Source organism: Herpailurus yagouaroundi, unplaced genomic scaffold (assembly GCF_014898765.1).
Source record: "Herpailurus yagouaroundi ecotype Mexico unplaced genomic scaffold, PumYag 77, whole genome shotgun sequence".
Taxonomy (NCBI): domain Eukaryota; kingdom Metazoa; phylum Chordata; class Mammalia; order Carnivora; family Felidae; genus Herpailurus; species Herpailurus yagouaroundi.
The window spans coordinates 100,427,374-100,443,040 of NW_024412388.1; the positions used below are offsets into that span (position 1 = coordinate 100,427,374).

Here is a 15,667-nt window from a genome sequence, read left to right on the forward strand (position 1 = left end):
TGTCGGAAGGAGTGAGCGGTGAGGGGGTTTCAGGAGGCTCGTGAGAAGGGCACTATTAACTGGGGTGCTTTCCCTTGATTCCGAAATCAAGACGCAGAGGCCCTCCCGCTTTCATCAGTATTTTACTCCGTGGGTGAAAGACTCTTGAGAAATCTCGAAGAAGACAAGGAGATCGAGGAGAGGAAAAGCCCGGGGAGAGAGGAAGGACACTTCCTCCCCAGACGTCAGACGCTAACCCAGGCTGCCCAGGGAACCCACACACATTTGCTCACTCTGCTCTCACTTCTCCCATCCCCGGCCCCTCCCCCTCTGGCCCTGCGGACCCTGGTGGGGTGCTCTCTCTGCTCAGGCTGGAACACCACTCTGACAGTTGTGGGGGGGGGGGGAGGGGGCGCATAAAACGGAGGGTTTCAGAGGTCTTCCAGCCATACGTGGGAGAGTGTGTGCATCTAGCTCTCCCAGTAGAGCGTGGTGGTGAAGAGCCCTCTGGGGCTGCAATCCCGGAGCTGGAATCCTCATTCTTCCACTTGTGACCCACTGACCTTGGACATGCCCCTGTCACTTTCGTCCTTCATGAAACAAGAGAAGCAACAGCACCCGCCTGTCCCTTGGGGTGGGCTGCGGGTGGAGTCAGAGGCTTGGGGGGAAGCACTGGGGATGCAGAGGTGGGCAGAGACGAGGCCGAGGGCCTTCACAGAGGGTGGAGGGCGGCGGGTGCCCTGGCTGTGCAGGAGGGCACCCCGAAGGAGGAGCGGGGGAGGGAAGAGGAATGCGGGCAGCACACAGAGGACCCGGGGATGTGTGTGCTGGGCGGAGGGAGCATGGCTGGGGGTGGCAGGGAGGAGAACCGCAGTGGGTGGGGACGACCTGTCTCAGAATCCCAAGGTGAACGCTGGTTCATGACGCTTTTATAGACTCGCTGGCTAGTGTCTGAGGCCGGGTTATTGCTCTTTGCTCTGATTTCCAAATAGAACGTCGCTTTGTCCTCTGGTGACTCCCAGCCCTGAGTAGAGTGGGGGGAAATGGAGTCGGGGTCCTGAGGGAAGGGACATCGCCTGTGGAGTCTCCGGGGCTGAGGCAGCTGGCGGGGAAGGCTGGCTTCAGGGAAGGTGCCCCCCACCCTCTTTCCCAGGGGTGGCCCCTCCCATAACTGCTTTGTTCGTTCGGTTATAAAGTTTTATTAGGACATAATTCACACACAACACAAGCCACTCATTGAAAGTGGACCATTTGATAGTTTTAGTCTATTCACAGTCGTACGATTCCTATAACTTTAGAACCTTTTCATCCATCACTCCAAAAAGAAACCTCACGCTTATTAGCAATCACTCCCTTCCCCCGGCCCAACATCCTCCTCCCAGCCCTAGGCAGCTCGTAATCTACTTTTTAGTTCTATACGTTTGCCTTTTCTGGACATTTTGTATGCATGAAATGATGAAGTATGTGGTTTCTTTCACTGAGCATGTTTTCAAGGCTCACTCATGTTGTAGCATGCATCAGACCCTCATTCCTTTTTTTTTTTTTTTTAAGTTTTATTTTGTTTTGTGAGAGAGAGAGAACAAGCAGGGAAGGGGCAGAGAAAGAGATGGAGAGAGAGAACCCCAAGCAGGCTCTGCGCAGAGCCCAATGCGGGGCTCGATCTCATGAACCGTGAGGTCACGCATGACGTGGGCTGAAACCAAGAGTGAGACCCTTAACTGACTGAGCCAGCCAGGCGCCCCCCCTCATTATATTTTATACCAACTACTGTCCCATTGTACGGATGTCCCACATCCATCTTGTCGTTGGTTGACGGACATTTGAATTGTTTCCGCTACTCGGCTATTGTGAATAACGGTCTACGAACAAGTTTTTGCGTGGACATGTTTTCATTTTCTCCCGGCAATATACCAAGGAGTGCAATGGCTGGGTCATTTGGTTGTAATTCTTTACTTCTTTGTCTATACTTCCATTTGAGGACTTAGCATACTCACCATAAGGGCTCATAGGTCTGTCACCGTGTGAACTCTCTTCATCTCGCACCCCCCGTGGAGCCCAGCACCTACGAGGCACTAGGCGTGTGGGAGGTGCACCACTGCGTCGCATGCTGCTTACAAGCAGGGCAAGACGAGGCTGGAAAAATGCCCACTAGACACTACGGTGAAGGGGTTGCTGGTAACCTTGACAGGCAGTGGGGGTGACAGACTGACTGAAGTGCGTACAACAAAGAGTAGGAAGAGAGAAGTCCAGAAAAGGAAGCACAGGACATTTCTCTGGAGAAACGCTTCCGTGGAAGAGAGTGGGGAAAACGAGACAAGAGCTAGCCAGGGAACTGAATAAAGAGGCTCTTGGGTTTTGGAAGATGCGAGAAACGACAGGGTGTTTGTGGGATGTAGCAGAAAGGTAAACGCTGATGACGGGGGAGACAGGTGGACGAGGCGGGCGACGTCCTTAAGTAGCCCAGGTGGGGTCCTGGCCACAAGCGGTGTTACAGATGGAATGTTTTGTCCTCAAACCTGTATGTTGAGACCCTAACCCCAGCTGACTCTATCTGGAGACAGGACCTGCGAGGAGCTGACAGAAGTTAAATGAGGTCACGAGGGTGAGCTCCTGCTCGGATTGAGGAGTAGACACCCCAGGGTTCTTCTCCCAGCCACGAGAGGACACAGCGAAGAGGCAGCCACTGGCAAGCCAGGAAGAGAGCCCTCACCAGCCGCCAAACCGGCCCGCACCTTGATCTTGGACTTTCCAGCCTCCGGAACAGTGAGAAAATAAATTTCTGTTGTTGAAGCCACCCAGTCTTGGGTATTTGGTTGTTATGGCAGCCCCGGCAGACTGAGACGAGGGGGAGAGCCGAGGGGCGTTCACGCACAGTCCCAGGAGGGGAGGCAGGGGACATGGCCGCCAGCACGGCCGGGTGTGTGGACGCGTGGTGGGAGCTGCTTCTGGACACTTCTCATCTCGGTGACAGAGGAAGCAAAGCGAGCCGCTCAGTGTGGGGATACAGGGCTGCAGGTCTAGGAAGAGAGATGAGGAGATTGTGAGCGAGCCGACCAGGACCACACAGTGAGGCCACGTGAGAGACACTGGGGACCCGCTGGGGGTCTGCGGCCCCTGCAATGACTACTCAGCCCAGTGCCGCATTTGCTGGCAGGAACGCGCAGCAGCTGTGGGGGTGGGGAGGGAGCCAGCAGAGGTGACGGCGCACGGTTGGGGATCTGGCCAGAGGAAGACAGGTTGGGGGGGTGGGAGCGGTAAAAGAGTGACGGTAGCAGAGTCGCTCTCATGACGAACAGTGGAGATGGAGACCCAGTACAGTGAGGGGAACGAGAAGCCGCAGCGGCCGTGTGCTGGTGGCAGGCAGTGGGGTCACCGGCTTGCAGCACCTGCGGGGCTGTGGAGTCCGTGGAGTGGGGCGCTCAGGGAGAGACGTGCAAGGCACAGAGCAGAGCAGGTGCGCTTATAACGGGGACTGTGCGGGGCCGGGGGCATTGGTGCAGGAAGGTCAGGAGCAGGACCAGGGCAGGGGCTGCTGGGAAAGGAGGAGGACAAGGCGCTTGGGGCCGACCACGCCAGGGCAGCAGATCTGGGGGGTTTTGAACGCAGTCAGATTCCGCAGGGAGGAGCCTTAGGAACGAGTGATCCGGACCCAGCACTACAATCTTCACAGGTTGAGGGGTAACAAAGAGAACTAGAAAAGGGGATGTCTGGTGGTGGGGATGTGCCGGAAGGTGCGTCGGAACTGGGGCAGAAGGCGTGGGCTGGAAGCAGACAGGAGCCAGGAGGACTTGGCCCCTCACTCTTGCCCCCTGAGGGGCCTTGAGAGGAGCAGCGTCGGGGAGAGTCAGGTTTCCGTGAGAACAGAAAGGTGCAGAGAACATCCACAGCAGGGAACACTAGGAATTGTGCTGATGGGATGGGGTCAGAAGGGGCTGAACAGAGCACACAGGGACGAAGTTTCCGGGTGAAGAATGTTCTGGGAGTCCCAGGCTCCCCGCCGGGCCCGGAATAAAGGGTTTGACAAGATTAACCAGACACGCACCTGGAGAAGAAGCTCTGCCGCCCGGAGGTGCCTCCTTCTTGCTGACAGTTGCGGGGCGGCCCGGACAGAGCTGTCCCATGGGGTGCCTTTCACACACTTTGCCTTGGGGTAAAGAAGCGTTATTTCCTCTTTCGGGCTGAAGACTCTCATGTGACCGGGGTTCCAGGGGCAGTGCGGGCTCCGGAGTGAGGGGCTGAGGACAGGGACACAGGCAGCTGGGGCCGTCCTCCACCGTATTCAGAAGAGGCTGCTCTCCTGTACTTGCACAGGACCCTGCGGTTTCTAGGAGTTCTCTGCCGTTTCCCTGCCCGAGCGACAGCCAACACTCAGGTACTGAGTGGGTCAGAGATCTTAAGGAGACAAGTGTCCCTGCAGACCACCGACCGCTTACATATTTATTTACAATATATACATCCCTGACATAAATTTTATAAAACATTGAGAGACCGTGGTCATACACAGTAGTGGAGCCAAAAACAGTAGCAATGACAGGACAGCTACGGATGCTGGTTGTTAGTTGATGTTTCTTCAAAAAAAAAAACAAACCAAAAAACCCTTTTTTTTATTTTGGAGAGAGAGAGAGAGAGAAAGAGAGAGGGGGGGGCAAAGAGTGAGCGTGAGTGGGGAAGGGGCAGAAGGAGAGAGAGAGACTCCCAAGCAGGTTCCACACTCAGGATGGACCCCAACACAGGGCTCAACCCCATGACCCTGGCATCATGCCTGAGCCGAAACCAAGAGTCAGAAGTTCAGTCGACTGAGCCCCCCCGCCCCCACCCCACCAAGTGTTCCCAAAAAGACCCTCTGCCAAAGGACCACTTCAGGTTAGGATTCCACAATTTCCTCGAAAATGATGTCAAACTTCAATGGTAAGCCAGATGGCTTTTCGTTACTTAAATAACTTAGTTACTGTACACTTGGTTTGATCTTGAAGCACCAGTCAGCTGGAGCTATTAAAAAAAAAAAAAAAAGGTCTCATGTTAGTAACTTGTAAAATGCAGAGCGGGAGTCTTAGTTACCCTCCTATTCTAATGTGAGTAGCCCTTTTATAATAAGCCCATCAAAACCAAGGGCTCTAGGAACAGAGATGGAGGGAGGCTGGTCTCGAACCCTCCTGGGATGGGAGCTGGAGGTCCACCTGAGGTACTACCTTCAGTGCAAAGCACTCCTTACCAGTTCCCTCTCCTCAAAACAACTCAGCCTGTGAAATTGAATTGAAATGGAATTGAAATTTCCCAATAAGAAAGCTGAGACTGAAGAGCCCTTATTAAACTGTCACTCCCTCTAGCAGGTATTTGTATGAGTCCGCTGGGGATGGTTTTTCTTCCCTCCTCGGCTTCTCTTCCTGTTTAGTCATCTCTGTAGTGATGACAAACCGTCTTGGGTTAGCTCAGAGGAAATGAGCCCAAACAGAGAGCTGCGGCCCCCCTTGGGCATGCCCCTTCACACTGACATTCCAGTTCTTGCCTTTTGCCTGCCTCAGCCCGTACCTCACTAGACCAGACCAGGTCCGACAGGCTCAGCCCAGACCAGACCAGAATTCCCCAAATATCTGTACTCCACTGGTAACAAGAGATCATAAAAGAAAAAAAAAAAATCAGGTCACAGGGAGTAGGGAAAGGGGAGCAAAATACGAGTTTTCCTTACGAAGAATCTAACGGACTATGAAATACAGGTGTTGTGAGTTTCTGAGGGAGATAGAGAGTGAGGTGCTTCTCAAGCTTGTCCCAGCAGGCACAGGCTCCTTAGGGCAGCACCACGCAGGGCCAGGGGCCCGCTGCTCCCTGGCCTCTCCCCCAGGGGCCCTTGTCACCCGCGCCCACACCTGTTGTATCTACTGCCGAAGAATCAGGCCTGCCTCTCCAGCTCACCTTCAGGCTGAGACATCGCCTGCAACTCTTTCTTCCCCGAGAAACGGGACTCTCTGTTCCCTTTCTGGCTTGACTCTGTGATCTGTTTTCCAGGCATTTACCCAAAAATGGAGTCTCGCGGCACTCCCAGAAATTGTTAAATTGAACTGCCCGGGAGAGAAGTGTAATATTATGCCCCTCAGATATCTGAAACCTACTTGGCTGATGTTTTCTGATTGGGTCTAGCCCTTTCCGATGCTGTCCTCATGGACATGTGAGAATCTGGCATTTGTTCCTGGTTATGCTTGTCCCCTCCCCCACTCCTCTTCCGATCCCTGCCCCTCCACCACAGTGAGTTTAGGAAACCCCCCCACCCCTTGCAGCCACAGTGGGCTCTTTAAACTTAAAAATTATTAAGTAGGTAGGAAACACACAAAGTACAAAATTTGGATAGTGAGCAGAAGTACACCGGCAAGTCTGAGCTCCCACCCCGAGCCCCTACGCGACCCGCAGGTTTCTCTGCAGATGCCAGTTTTACCATCCTAGGCTTAGTATTCCAAAGCACGGCTCTTCGTGCTTTTCAAAACTCTCCTGCTCAAGAACCTACAGTGGCTCCCTCTTCCCATGCCACTCTATCATAATGCCCCAGACTTCCCTCTTTTGCATTTCTTCAGCTTGATGCTAAGCAGGGCGATCTCGCCATCAAATAAACCACGAGGGTCGAGCTCCCCTCCATGTCTTTGCCTCTGCTGCTTCTCCGGGCTGGAATGCCTTTTCCACCACACTCTGGCTTGAAGATCTAACTCCCGTCCTGCTCCCCTCAGTCTTCACGATTATTCTGGCTTCTTCACCTCCCCTTGGCTGATTGCCCAGCCCTGACGAGCCACATCGCACATTCTGGCCCAGTACCCCGTGCCCAAGCCCTTCTGCGTATATGCTCGTTCATGCTCTCCCATGTGGCCGCAAGCTTCTCGGAGGTGGGAACTCTAACATACACCTTCTCTGAATCCCACGCAAGGTCTAGCCTCACTGGATACATGATCTCCAGCCATCAGCTAACACAGTGCCTGACCTTGCTCGAGTGATCTCCGTGCAAGTTTGCTGAATGAATAAAGGAGCAGGTAAAGGCATGAGTTCTGGGTCACTCCATCACCTCTCCCAGGGGCCCTGGCCGACAGCCCTCCCTGAACCACATTCCCAGTCACTGTTCTCATGGCCACACCTCCGCCATAACTAGCTGGGTCTCAGCAGAGGCCCACCCAGACTCTCGCCCTCCCCTGGCACTTCTGCTTACTGCTGCCAATCTGAGATACCCATCTCACACCATAACCCCTTGCCCTCCTCCCCCACCCCCGTGTCCCTGCCGGCACGCCTGCTCCTCGCCTCATCTACTGTCGCTCAACCCCTCTCCAGGCCTCTCCGCACGGCCTCCTGGCCCATCAACCCCTCACAGCCTCACTGCCCCTGCCCAGCCTGAGCCCGCAGCTTACAGAGCTGCCCCAGGCCTCCTGCCACAGCTGGCTTCCCTGGTAAGCTGGGCATGCCCCGCCCGACAGCTGGGAGGGAAGCAAACTCCAGAGCCCGAGGGCCCTAATGCACGCAGGTGCCCACAGCCGCACGGTGGTCCTCCCTCAAATCCCACCCCAACCGCTGAGCCAGTGGCTTTCTTCAAAGTCAGCAACTCACTTAACAAAGCCAAAGGTCTCGGCCACCTGTCCTCCCACTTGGCCTCTCCTGACCTTTCATATGCAGCCTGCTCCCCGAGGATCTCTGGCAGGGCCCACCCTGGCTCTCCCTCCCCACCCCCCACCCCCGACTTGTCTCCCCCACCCCCGCTCCTCTGCCTCTACCCGCCACCCCTGGGCCTTGAGTTTGTCTTTCTTGCTGACCTCAGACGTCAGGGCATCAGTCACCGTCCTGATGAAGACGTGCCCCAACCTGTGCCTCCAGCCCCGGCCCCTGCAGCTACTTCCGCAGTTACATGCCAGGCCTCGCTACCCAAGGTGCCCGCACCCGAAATTCAGCCAGCCACAGCGCAGACTCACCCAAACAAGAGCCCTGTTTGGTTCCTCTGCTATGGGGCGGGGTGCAACCGGCTCCTGGGGTCAGAATTCCTGTCATTTATGGCTTCTTTCCTGAATGACAATAAAATTCATAACCATGATGGCATGGTGACATTTACTAACTACCATTTGGAGCCAGTCACTTGTTCTAAGCATTTTATTTGTATCGACTTGTGTGTATATGTTGTTATTTCTACACTATTATCACCTACACTCTTACTCTGACTTCTCTATCTTTGTTATGCCCATTTTTCACACGAGACAACTGAGGCACAGAGAGTTTAAGTGACCTGAGGCCCATGACAGGTGAGCTGGAAGGGAAGGGAACCCCCGGGGGGGCCTACACTCTCCGTGGAAAGTCCATGGATACGACCTCCACACTTCCTCCCACACCCAGCCCTCCACACGTATCTCCACCATGACCACCTTGGTTCAGGCCCTCTCCGCTCAGCTGGATTGTTTCGTTACCCACTGACCAGTGTCCCCATCTCCAGCCTCGTGTCTGTTAACGTACCCTCGGCCGTGCCAGCAGAGGGCTGTGCCTAAAGCGTAGCTCTGCTCAGAAATCCTCAGTGGTTTCCCGGAAACAAATGTGACAAACTCTCGGCCACTCTCTCTCAGTATCTTGGCTTGGCCCCACCTGCCGGTCTAGCCCCATCTTCCTCTATCCACGGACATGTGCTACCCCTATCCCACCCTTTATGGCCCTGAGCGTTGACTCTTCCCATTGCCCCCTAAAGCCCAGCTCCTAGGCCCCTCTCCCTGAGCGCCAGGGGCCTGGCAGGGGACAGAGGCCCTTCTGGAGCCTCCTTGTGGCGATTCAGGCAACATTGCTGCTGTTACCTATGTCTGGGTCCCATCCTTTGTTCATGATGCAGGCCCGGCCCTGACCCTGGCTCCCAAAGTGAACCCCATCCTCAGTCTAAGTCTCCTGGGATGGGAGGAGGAGGCTAACAGTATACCCCTTGGAGTCCGAAGACCCAGGTTTGGATCCCAGCTCGACCGCTTGGTGATAGGACCTGCCTTCCTCCCACTGTCGCTGTCTCTAAGCAGGTGGTAACGATAGCCCCGTGCGAGGCCCACTGAGAGGGCGTGAGAGGGAGGCAGGTGGAAAGCGCCTAGTCCGGTGGTGCTTAAGGAACTGTGGTTAATGTCCCTGCTGATGCTAGCGTTCAAGATGAGTGACAGCACACAGCACGTGGTTCCCAAGCAAAAGGCACTCTATATCAGGGCTGTTCCAGTTCAGGCACACAATATACAATTCCACACCCCCTCCCCCCCGCCCTCCCACCCGCCCCGCACAGTCTACAGGGTACTTACTCAGTTCTGTCTCTTTCTCCACCACGTTTCACAAAATCTACAAATGAAGAAATTTCCATCTCAGTTACAGAACTGAAAAGACAAGCTGAAATCTGCAGTTACGACCGGAATCTGGAAAACTAAACCACAGCCCTGTCGAGCTGCTCTCCTAAATGCTTACGTCAAACTAACTACAGAGGTCATCCAGAGAGTTGTTCCGAAATTGGTCATCAGACGATAGAAAAACAAACCCCCAAACTGTCAACAAAACGAGTATCTCTACAGCGGCTCACGCACAAGGCTACAGATGAAAGGGAGACCAGAATGGTGTGGGCCAGCACCGCCCAGGGATATGTGAGCCACACAAGTCATCTAAACACTTCAGCAGCCGCATTACAAAGTAAAAAGAACTGGGTAAAATTAGTTTTCAAAGTGTATCTTACTGAGTAGCCCAACACATTAAAAATATTATCGTTTTCGTGTGTAACCAACACAAACATTACTAATGAGCTATTTTACATTCCTTTTTCAATATGAAGTCTTGTAAATCCATTGTGTATTTTACATTTACAGCACATCTCGCTCTGGACTGCCACGTTCTAAGGGTTCAACAGCCACATGTGGCTCATGGCTACCATTTTGGACAGCACAGTTTCGGACATTAAGATATGGCTTCCACACACGTACATATCCATAAAAGGCATCCTCCTTCCATAAAAGGAATGAGCCCTCATCTGGAGCCATGCCAGCGGCCCAGCAGCACAGTCCACAGGCTTGACTGAACTTGTAATGGGGTCTGTCACCTGCAACCCACCCCCGGAGCTGCTTACGTTCACCTGGCCCCCTGAGAAGGCTCCACGCCAAATGCCCCACCCTTTCCAATGTATATAGCTTCAGGGTGGTGAAGCCAACTGAAGTATTTTTTCAAGACAGTTTTTTTTTTCAGGTTATTCAGTGCTATCGGCACTGACCGCAGGAGTCATTCTCTCTCCACTGAATTTTTTTTTTTTTTTTTTTTTTTAAGTTAAATCAACCAACTGCTTTGGAATTATATGGGCACTTAGTACCATCTTTCTCTGGTTCAGGAATTCCGGTGACAGACCCACCACAACTCTCAGCGGAGACTGATTTTAGTTTCTGGGGGACCAATCTGTTAAAGGGACGTTAGCGACAGTGCTGCTATTGGGGATTAAAAATAACCTTCTTAAGAGCACATTGGAGCTCCCCAGGTATTTTACTCATTGGTGACAAAGCCTCAAAACTTTCTTGAGCTGCTTTTTATCTCTTATTTAGAGGAGAATCTACTGACTAGTAATCTGTTACCTAGGGATCTTCGTGGTATTTGCGCCCTGTAACATGGAAACAGTATCCCTGGGAAATCATATTCTAATGGCAATACACCAATAATAGTATAGGTCAGCACTGACTGATGGAACTTACTGTAATGATGGAATTCTCTACCTGGCCTGATTATGGTAGCCACTAGCTCTATGTAGATACCAAGCCCTTAATGTGTGGATAGTGCAAATGAAGAAAGGAATTTAAGTTAAATGTAATTAATGAAATTCGATATTTAAACCACTACGTGCGGCTAACACCTGCTGTACTGAACAGTGCAAGTCTAGGGAACCCGACACCTAAGTTGGCAAACCTGGTCCGTGACATGAATGTGAAATGGCATGGATCCCACATGCCATCCCCTGGCTGAAAGCTTACTCCTCAGCATTCCCCGAGGGAGTCGCACATCAGTCTTGCAAATAGCCTTTCTGGCAAAGGCTGAGATGGAAGGTGTCGGGGCTTCAAGAACACCTACTCTTCACATTTACAACCTGGTCCGTGCCCTCTGGGACTTGAAGAAGGAAGGGTTTCTGGTCACCGGGAAAGAACAGGATGTGAACAGGTCACCAGTTCTCCAGAGCATACAGTCTGCCTTCTAGGTTGGCCCACAATCTCTAGGGAGACTCAGGAAAGCTCAGGAAGGCTCAGGAAGCCTGACTTGGGCTCGATTTCACAAACAGGGAGACCACGACCTGAGCCGAAATCAAGATGTTTAACCGACTGAGACACCCTGGTGCCCAAAACTTATTTTTTTTTTAAGAGAAGGTATACATACCTCTTCTATACAGCAATACAAACACTGCCAGTATCACCACAAATAACACTGCTGTTATAATCACAAACCTGTGCCTTGAATTATCTGTAAAAAAAGAAATATAATTAGTTGGGCTGATGAAAACAGAGATACAGTTGATTCTCCTTATTTGCAGATTCCATAGCAGCAACCTACCTACTTGCTAAAATGTATCTGCAGTCCCCAAATCAATACTCACGGCACGTTCACCGTCCCTGGAGGACACGCGCAGCAGAATGGCGAAAAATCGGGTTTCCAGGCGCACACCTCCCTGGCTGAGGCCGAACAAGGCCGCGCTCTGCCTTCTTGTTTCCTCTCTCCTACTGTAAACAAGTGTCCTACTCCTGGTCTGTTCAGTGCCATTCTTTTCACATTTTTGTGGGGTTTTTTTGTTTTTTGTTTTTTGTGTTTTTTTTTTTTTTTTTTTTTTTTTTTTGGCTATCTCACTGTCTAAAATGGCCCTGAACGTAATGCTGAGGTGCTATCAGAAGGCTGGGATGTGCCTTCCAGAGAAAATGCGTGTGTTAGAGAAGCTTCATGTAGGCCTAAGTCATAGTGCTGCTGGCCGTGAGTCCAAAGTTAATGAGTCAACAATATATATTAAACCAGGGGTCTTTAAATAGAAACACACACAAAACAAGACTATTTGTTGAGTTCTTGCAAAAATGTGTCACCAGAAGCTTGCAGGAAACCTAACCCTGCATTTCCCAGAAGCAACATTCAGCATTCACTAATTCCATATTCACAGTGACTTTATAAAACAGAACTACTGGAAATAAAGAGACTTGACTGCGTTTCTAAATAAACTTACACGCACAAAGCTGACACACTGCAGGCCCAGTGTTATCTATTGAAAGACGCAAACGATGCACTAGAAGTTGTGTTTTCGGCCACCCCACATTGCCTATGGAAGCTGAACTCAGCATTATGTGTTTGGCAAGGCAATTTGGCTGTAGTGCCTAACGGGCCTTAATTTAATATTACAATATTGAGAGAGTACTCAATATTAACCTTTTGGTGCCTCAGTTTCCTCGAGGGGTGGCTGTAAAGGGATTGAGGACTATGCCTATCTCATAGGGCAGTTGTGAGCACTATTAGCTATTAGCTTTTATCGTCAACCTATTGAGTAGATGCTACCGGTATCTCTACTAACATCCTTTGACCCCGCCATTCCATTTCTAAGATGCTAACCTACAGAAACCATCAGTGATGTGCCCCTCCTCTCCCTCCAAAAAAGGCACAAAGGTATTTACCGCAGCTTTCCTTATAGTATCAAAAAGCAAAAACAACCCAAGTGTCCTCAACTGAAAAGTACGGTGTTTACAAGGCGGACCCTATCCAGCTACTAAAAATCAAAAGGCAGAATATTTAAGGATACGACAAAATGATGACAAAGCACTGCGAAGGGAAGGTTGGGGTCGCTGACAGCACCCACAAATGGTAAGGGAGCAGGGAGTGGAGGGAGAAAGCGAGTGAATAAAGAGACGGAGAATGCGAGCCCACACCCTTTCCTCATAGTAGGAACAGAGATGGGTTACCACAAACAGGAAGTCACTTATTGGTTTGACTTGAGAGGCCCCCTGCCCAGAAACTGCTGTTACCCCCCAGTTACCCCACATATTCATTCTCCCCTCTTTAGTAACAGAATTCAGATTTTCAGCTGGCCATACTATCACTCAACTAAAAGATTAATTTCTAGCTGCAAGAAAGCAGCTAGGTTTGACCCCGTGACTAAGTGTTGGCCAATGAGATATAGGAAGGGCTGTGTGGTATTTTTCCCAAGCCTCGACTCCTTTCTGGATCTTCCTGCCTGAAATAGTGGGGAAGGCGGAAGCAGCTGGGCTGTTCCTGGGTCTCTGACAACTTCATCAAGCAGCAATATGCCCAGGGCTGCCTATCTTGGATTTTTGTTTTTTAATGTAAAAGAAGTCATCTATATTTTTAAGCCACTTGATACTTAAAAAAAATTTTTTTTGAACAGCTGAAGGTAAGGCTACTTGACCCAGTCCCTTCCAAAAACCTTTCTCCCATGGATGATGCCAGATCCTGCCACCACTCCGGGACAGCAGATACTCAGGGCAGACAACAATGACAGTAATACAAGTTCTTAATTCTGCTCATCCTTCGTGACCTGTCCGCTGCACGGACAGGTGCTAAAGCCCTCTTCACCTGGCTCCTGGGATGCCACAATGTTGGAGTCTTCTTCCTGGCTCCCTGGTGGTCCTTTTTAGTTTCCTTTGCTGGACCCTCTTCCTCTCAACAGCCTCTAAATGCCAGAGTCCCTGAGACTCGGTCCTAGTCCAGTGCTCTGTCATATCTGCTCAGTAGGTGATCTCATCTGGTCCCATGGCTTTAAATGCCAACTATGCACTGATTATGCCCGAACTTATTTCTCCAATGCTAACTATTCACCAGAAACCTAGACTCACAAGTCGAAGCGCCTTATCTGACGCCTCCATTTGAAATCTAACAGGCACCTGAAACATGTCCCAAACCAAACTTATTTCCTCCCTACACCTGCTGTTCCACTCTCCAGTCTCAGTAAATGGCACCACTGCTCGTCCAGGGGCTTGAGCTAGAAAGCTAGGAGTCATCTGCACATTTCTTATTAGAGAAACTTCTCCCCCACTCAAACCATTAGGAATTCCTTGTGGCTATATTTTCAAAATGTACCCTAACCTGAACCACTTCTCCCAATGTCTGCCACTAACTATCACGGTCTTCTGAGACACCGTGTCCTCTGGCTGAGACCCAGAATTTCTAAATTAGCTGCATATTCCCCAAGGAGGACATGAGATGCCCAGTGAGGTGCAAGAAAGCAAGAACATCTACTAATATTTACTACTTATAGCCGTCTTTACATTTTTCTGATTTTGTTTCTGTTTTAAAATGATATAGGTTATAGTCATTGTGGTAGAAGCATCGATCGGTTCCCAACACCCAATCTCCCCATTTTCTTTTGGTAATAGAGCCCTTGTGTTTTAAATGGGTACATGGCCACCAGCTAAGGAGGACATTTCCTAGCCTCCCCCAGCAGTGGTGGCCGTGAACTCTGTCTGGCCAAGCGGGTGGCACTGGAAGTGATGCACGCCACGCTGGGTGGGTCTTGAAAAGGAAAGACTGAGGGGCGCGTGGGTGGCTCAGTCGGCTGAGCGCCTGACTGTGGCTCAGGTCATGATCTCGAGGTTCTTGAGTTCGAGCCCTGCATCGGGCTCGCTGCTGTCAGCCTGTCAGCACAAAGCCCGCTTCGGATCCTCTGTCCCCCTCTCTCTATCCCTCTCCCACGTGTGCTTTCCCAAAAACAAATAAGTATTTTTACAAATAAATAAATAAAGGGAAGGACTGGGTTCTATCCTTCTCCCCTTCCCACTCACTGCGACGCAGGTAGAGACCCTGTTTGACTCCAGAGAGCACAATTTTTAAGTCATAAACATTTTAGTATATATTTCCAAAAGATAAGGATGATTTGTAAAACATAACCATGGGTTTATCGCACCTAAAAAAATAATTAAGCACTTAATATAATCAAATATGCAGTCACCACTTAAATCTCCAATTTTTTTCACTTTCTTCTGTTTGAATCAGGATCAAACAAGGTGCATATATTGTAATTAATTATAGGCTTTTTAAATGTCTTTAATCTCTAAGCTCCCCATCACCTCTGTTTTTCTTCCCCTTATAATTTACTTATTTTTTTAAAATTCTTTTTAATGTTTGTTTTTGAGAGAGAGACAGAGCATGAGCATGAGCAGGGGAGGGAGGCAGAGACAGAGAGGGAAACACAGAATCCAAAGCAGGCTCTAGGCTCTGAGCTGTCAGCACACAGCCCGACGCGGGGCTTGAACCCACAAACCTTGAGATCATGGCCTGAGCCGAAGTCAGACACTTAAATGACTGAGCCGCCCAGGTGCCCCTATAATTTACTTATTGAAGAAACCTCATCCCTGGTCCTATAGACCCCCCCATAGTCTGTACTATCATTCCACATGGTATGGTTTTTGCCAGCCAATCCCTGTGAAGGAGTCAAATATTTTTTCTTAATTTGACTTATTTTAAGACACAGAATCAGGATGATGTCATGGGAAGAAAACGAAACAAACAACTTCCAGAATTCAAAGACCTAAATTTTAATTCTATCTCCATTACATAAGTGAACTTGGGGAAGTCACCCCACCGGTTGAACCTGTCTCCTCACTCTCAAAAGGTAAACAACAACTCCTGTCCAGCCAGTCTAGAACAGTGGCTGTGAGCAACAAATAAGACGGTCAACTGCGGGGTCGGGGGGGGGGGGGGGGGGGGGGGGGGG

The 15,667-nt window shown here is 50.7% G+C and overlaps 1 protein-coding gene and 1 long non-coding RNA gene across 3 annotated transcripts in view; both read right to left on the reverse strand.

The window, feature by feature from the left end:
- Positions 1 to 2,941: 2,941 nt before the first annotated feature.
- LOC121027767 (uncharacterized) lies at positions 2,942 to 4,645 on the reverse strand. Its single transcript, XR_005788922.1, has 2 exons — positions 4,022 to 4,645; positions 2,942 to 2,996 (listed from the first exon to the last, which is right to left on the reverse strand). It is a non-coding gene; the product is annotated as an uncharacterized LOC121027767 (long non-coding RNA).
- A 192-nt stretch (positions 4,646 to 4,837) lies between these two features.
- The window catches only part of CD58 (CD58 molecule), a 40,402-nt gene continuing 29,572 nt past the window's right edge, over positions 4,838 to 15,667 (reverse strand). The window contains exons 4-7 of one of the 2 annotated variants that reach the window (XM_040471422.1): positions 11,344 to 11,427; positions 9,252 to 9,288; positions 7,914 to 8,003; positions 4,838 to 4,968 (exon numbers count right to left, since the gene is read on the reverse strand). In XM_040471422.1, coding sequence (XP_040327356.1) covers positions 7,943 to 8,003; positions 9,252 to 9,288; positions 11,344 to 11,427 — 182 coding nt within the window. In that variant the 3' untranslated portion in view covers positions 4,838 to 4,968; positions 7,914 to 7,942. The remainder of the gene's footprint in view (positions 4,969 to 7,913; positions 8,004 to 9,251; positions 9,289 to 11,343; positions 11,428 to 15,667) is intronic. The other variant, XM_040471423.1, reaches the window with a different exon arrangement.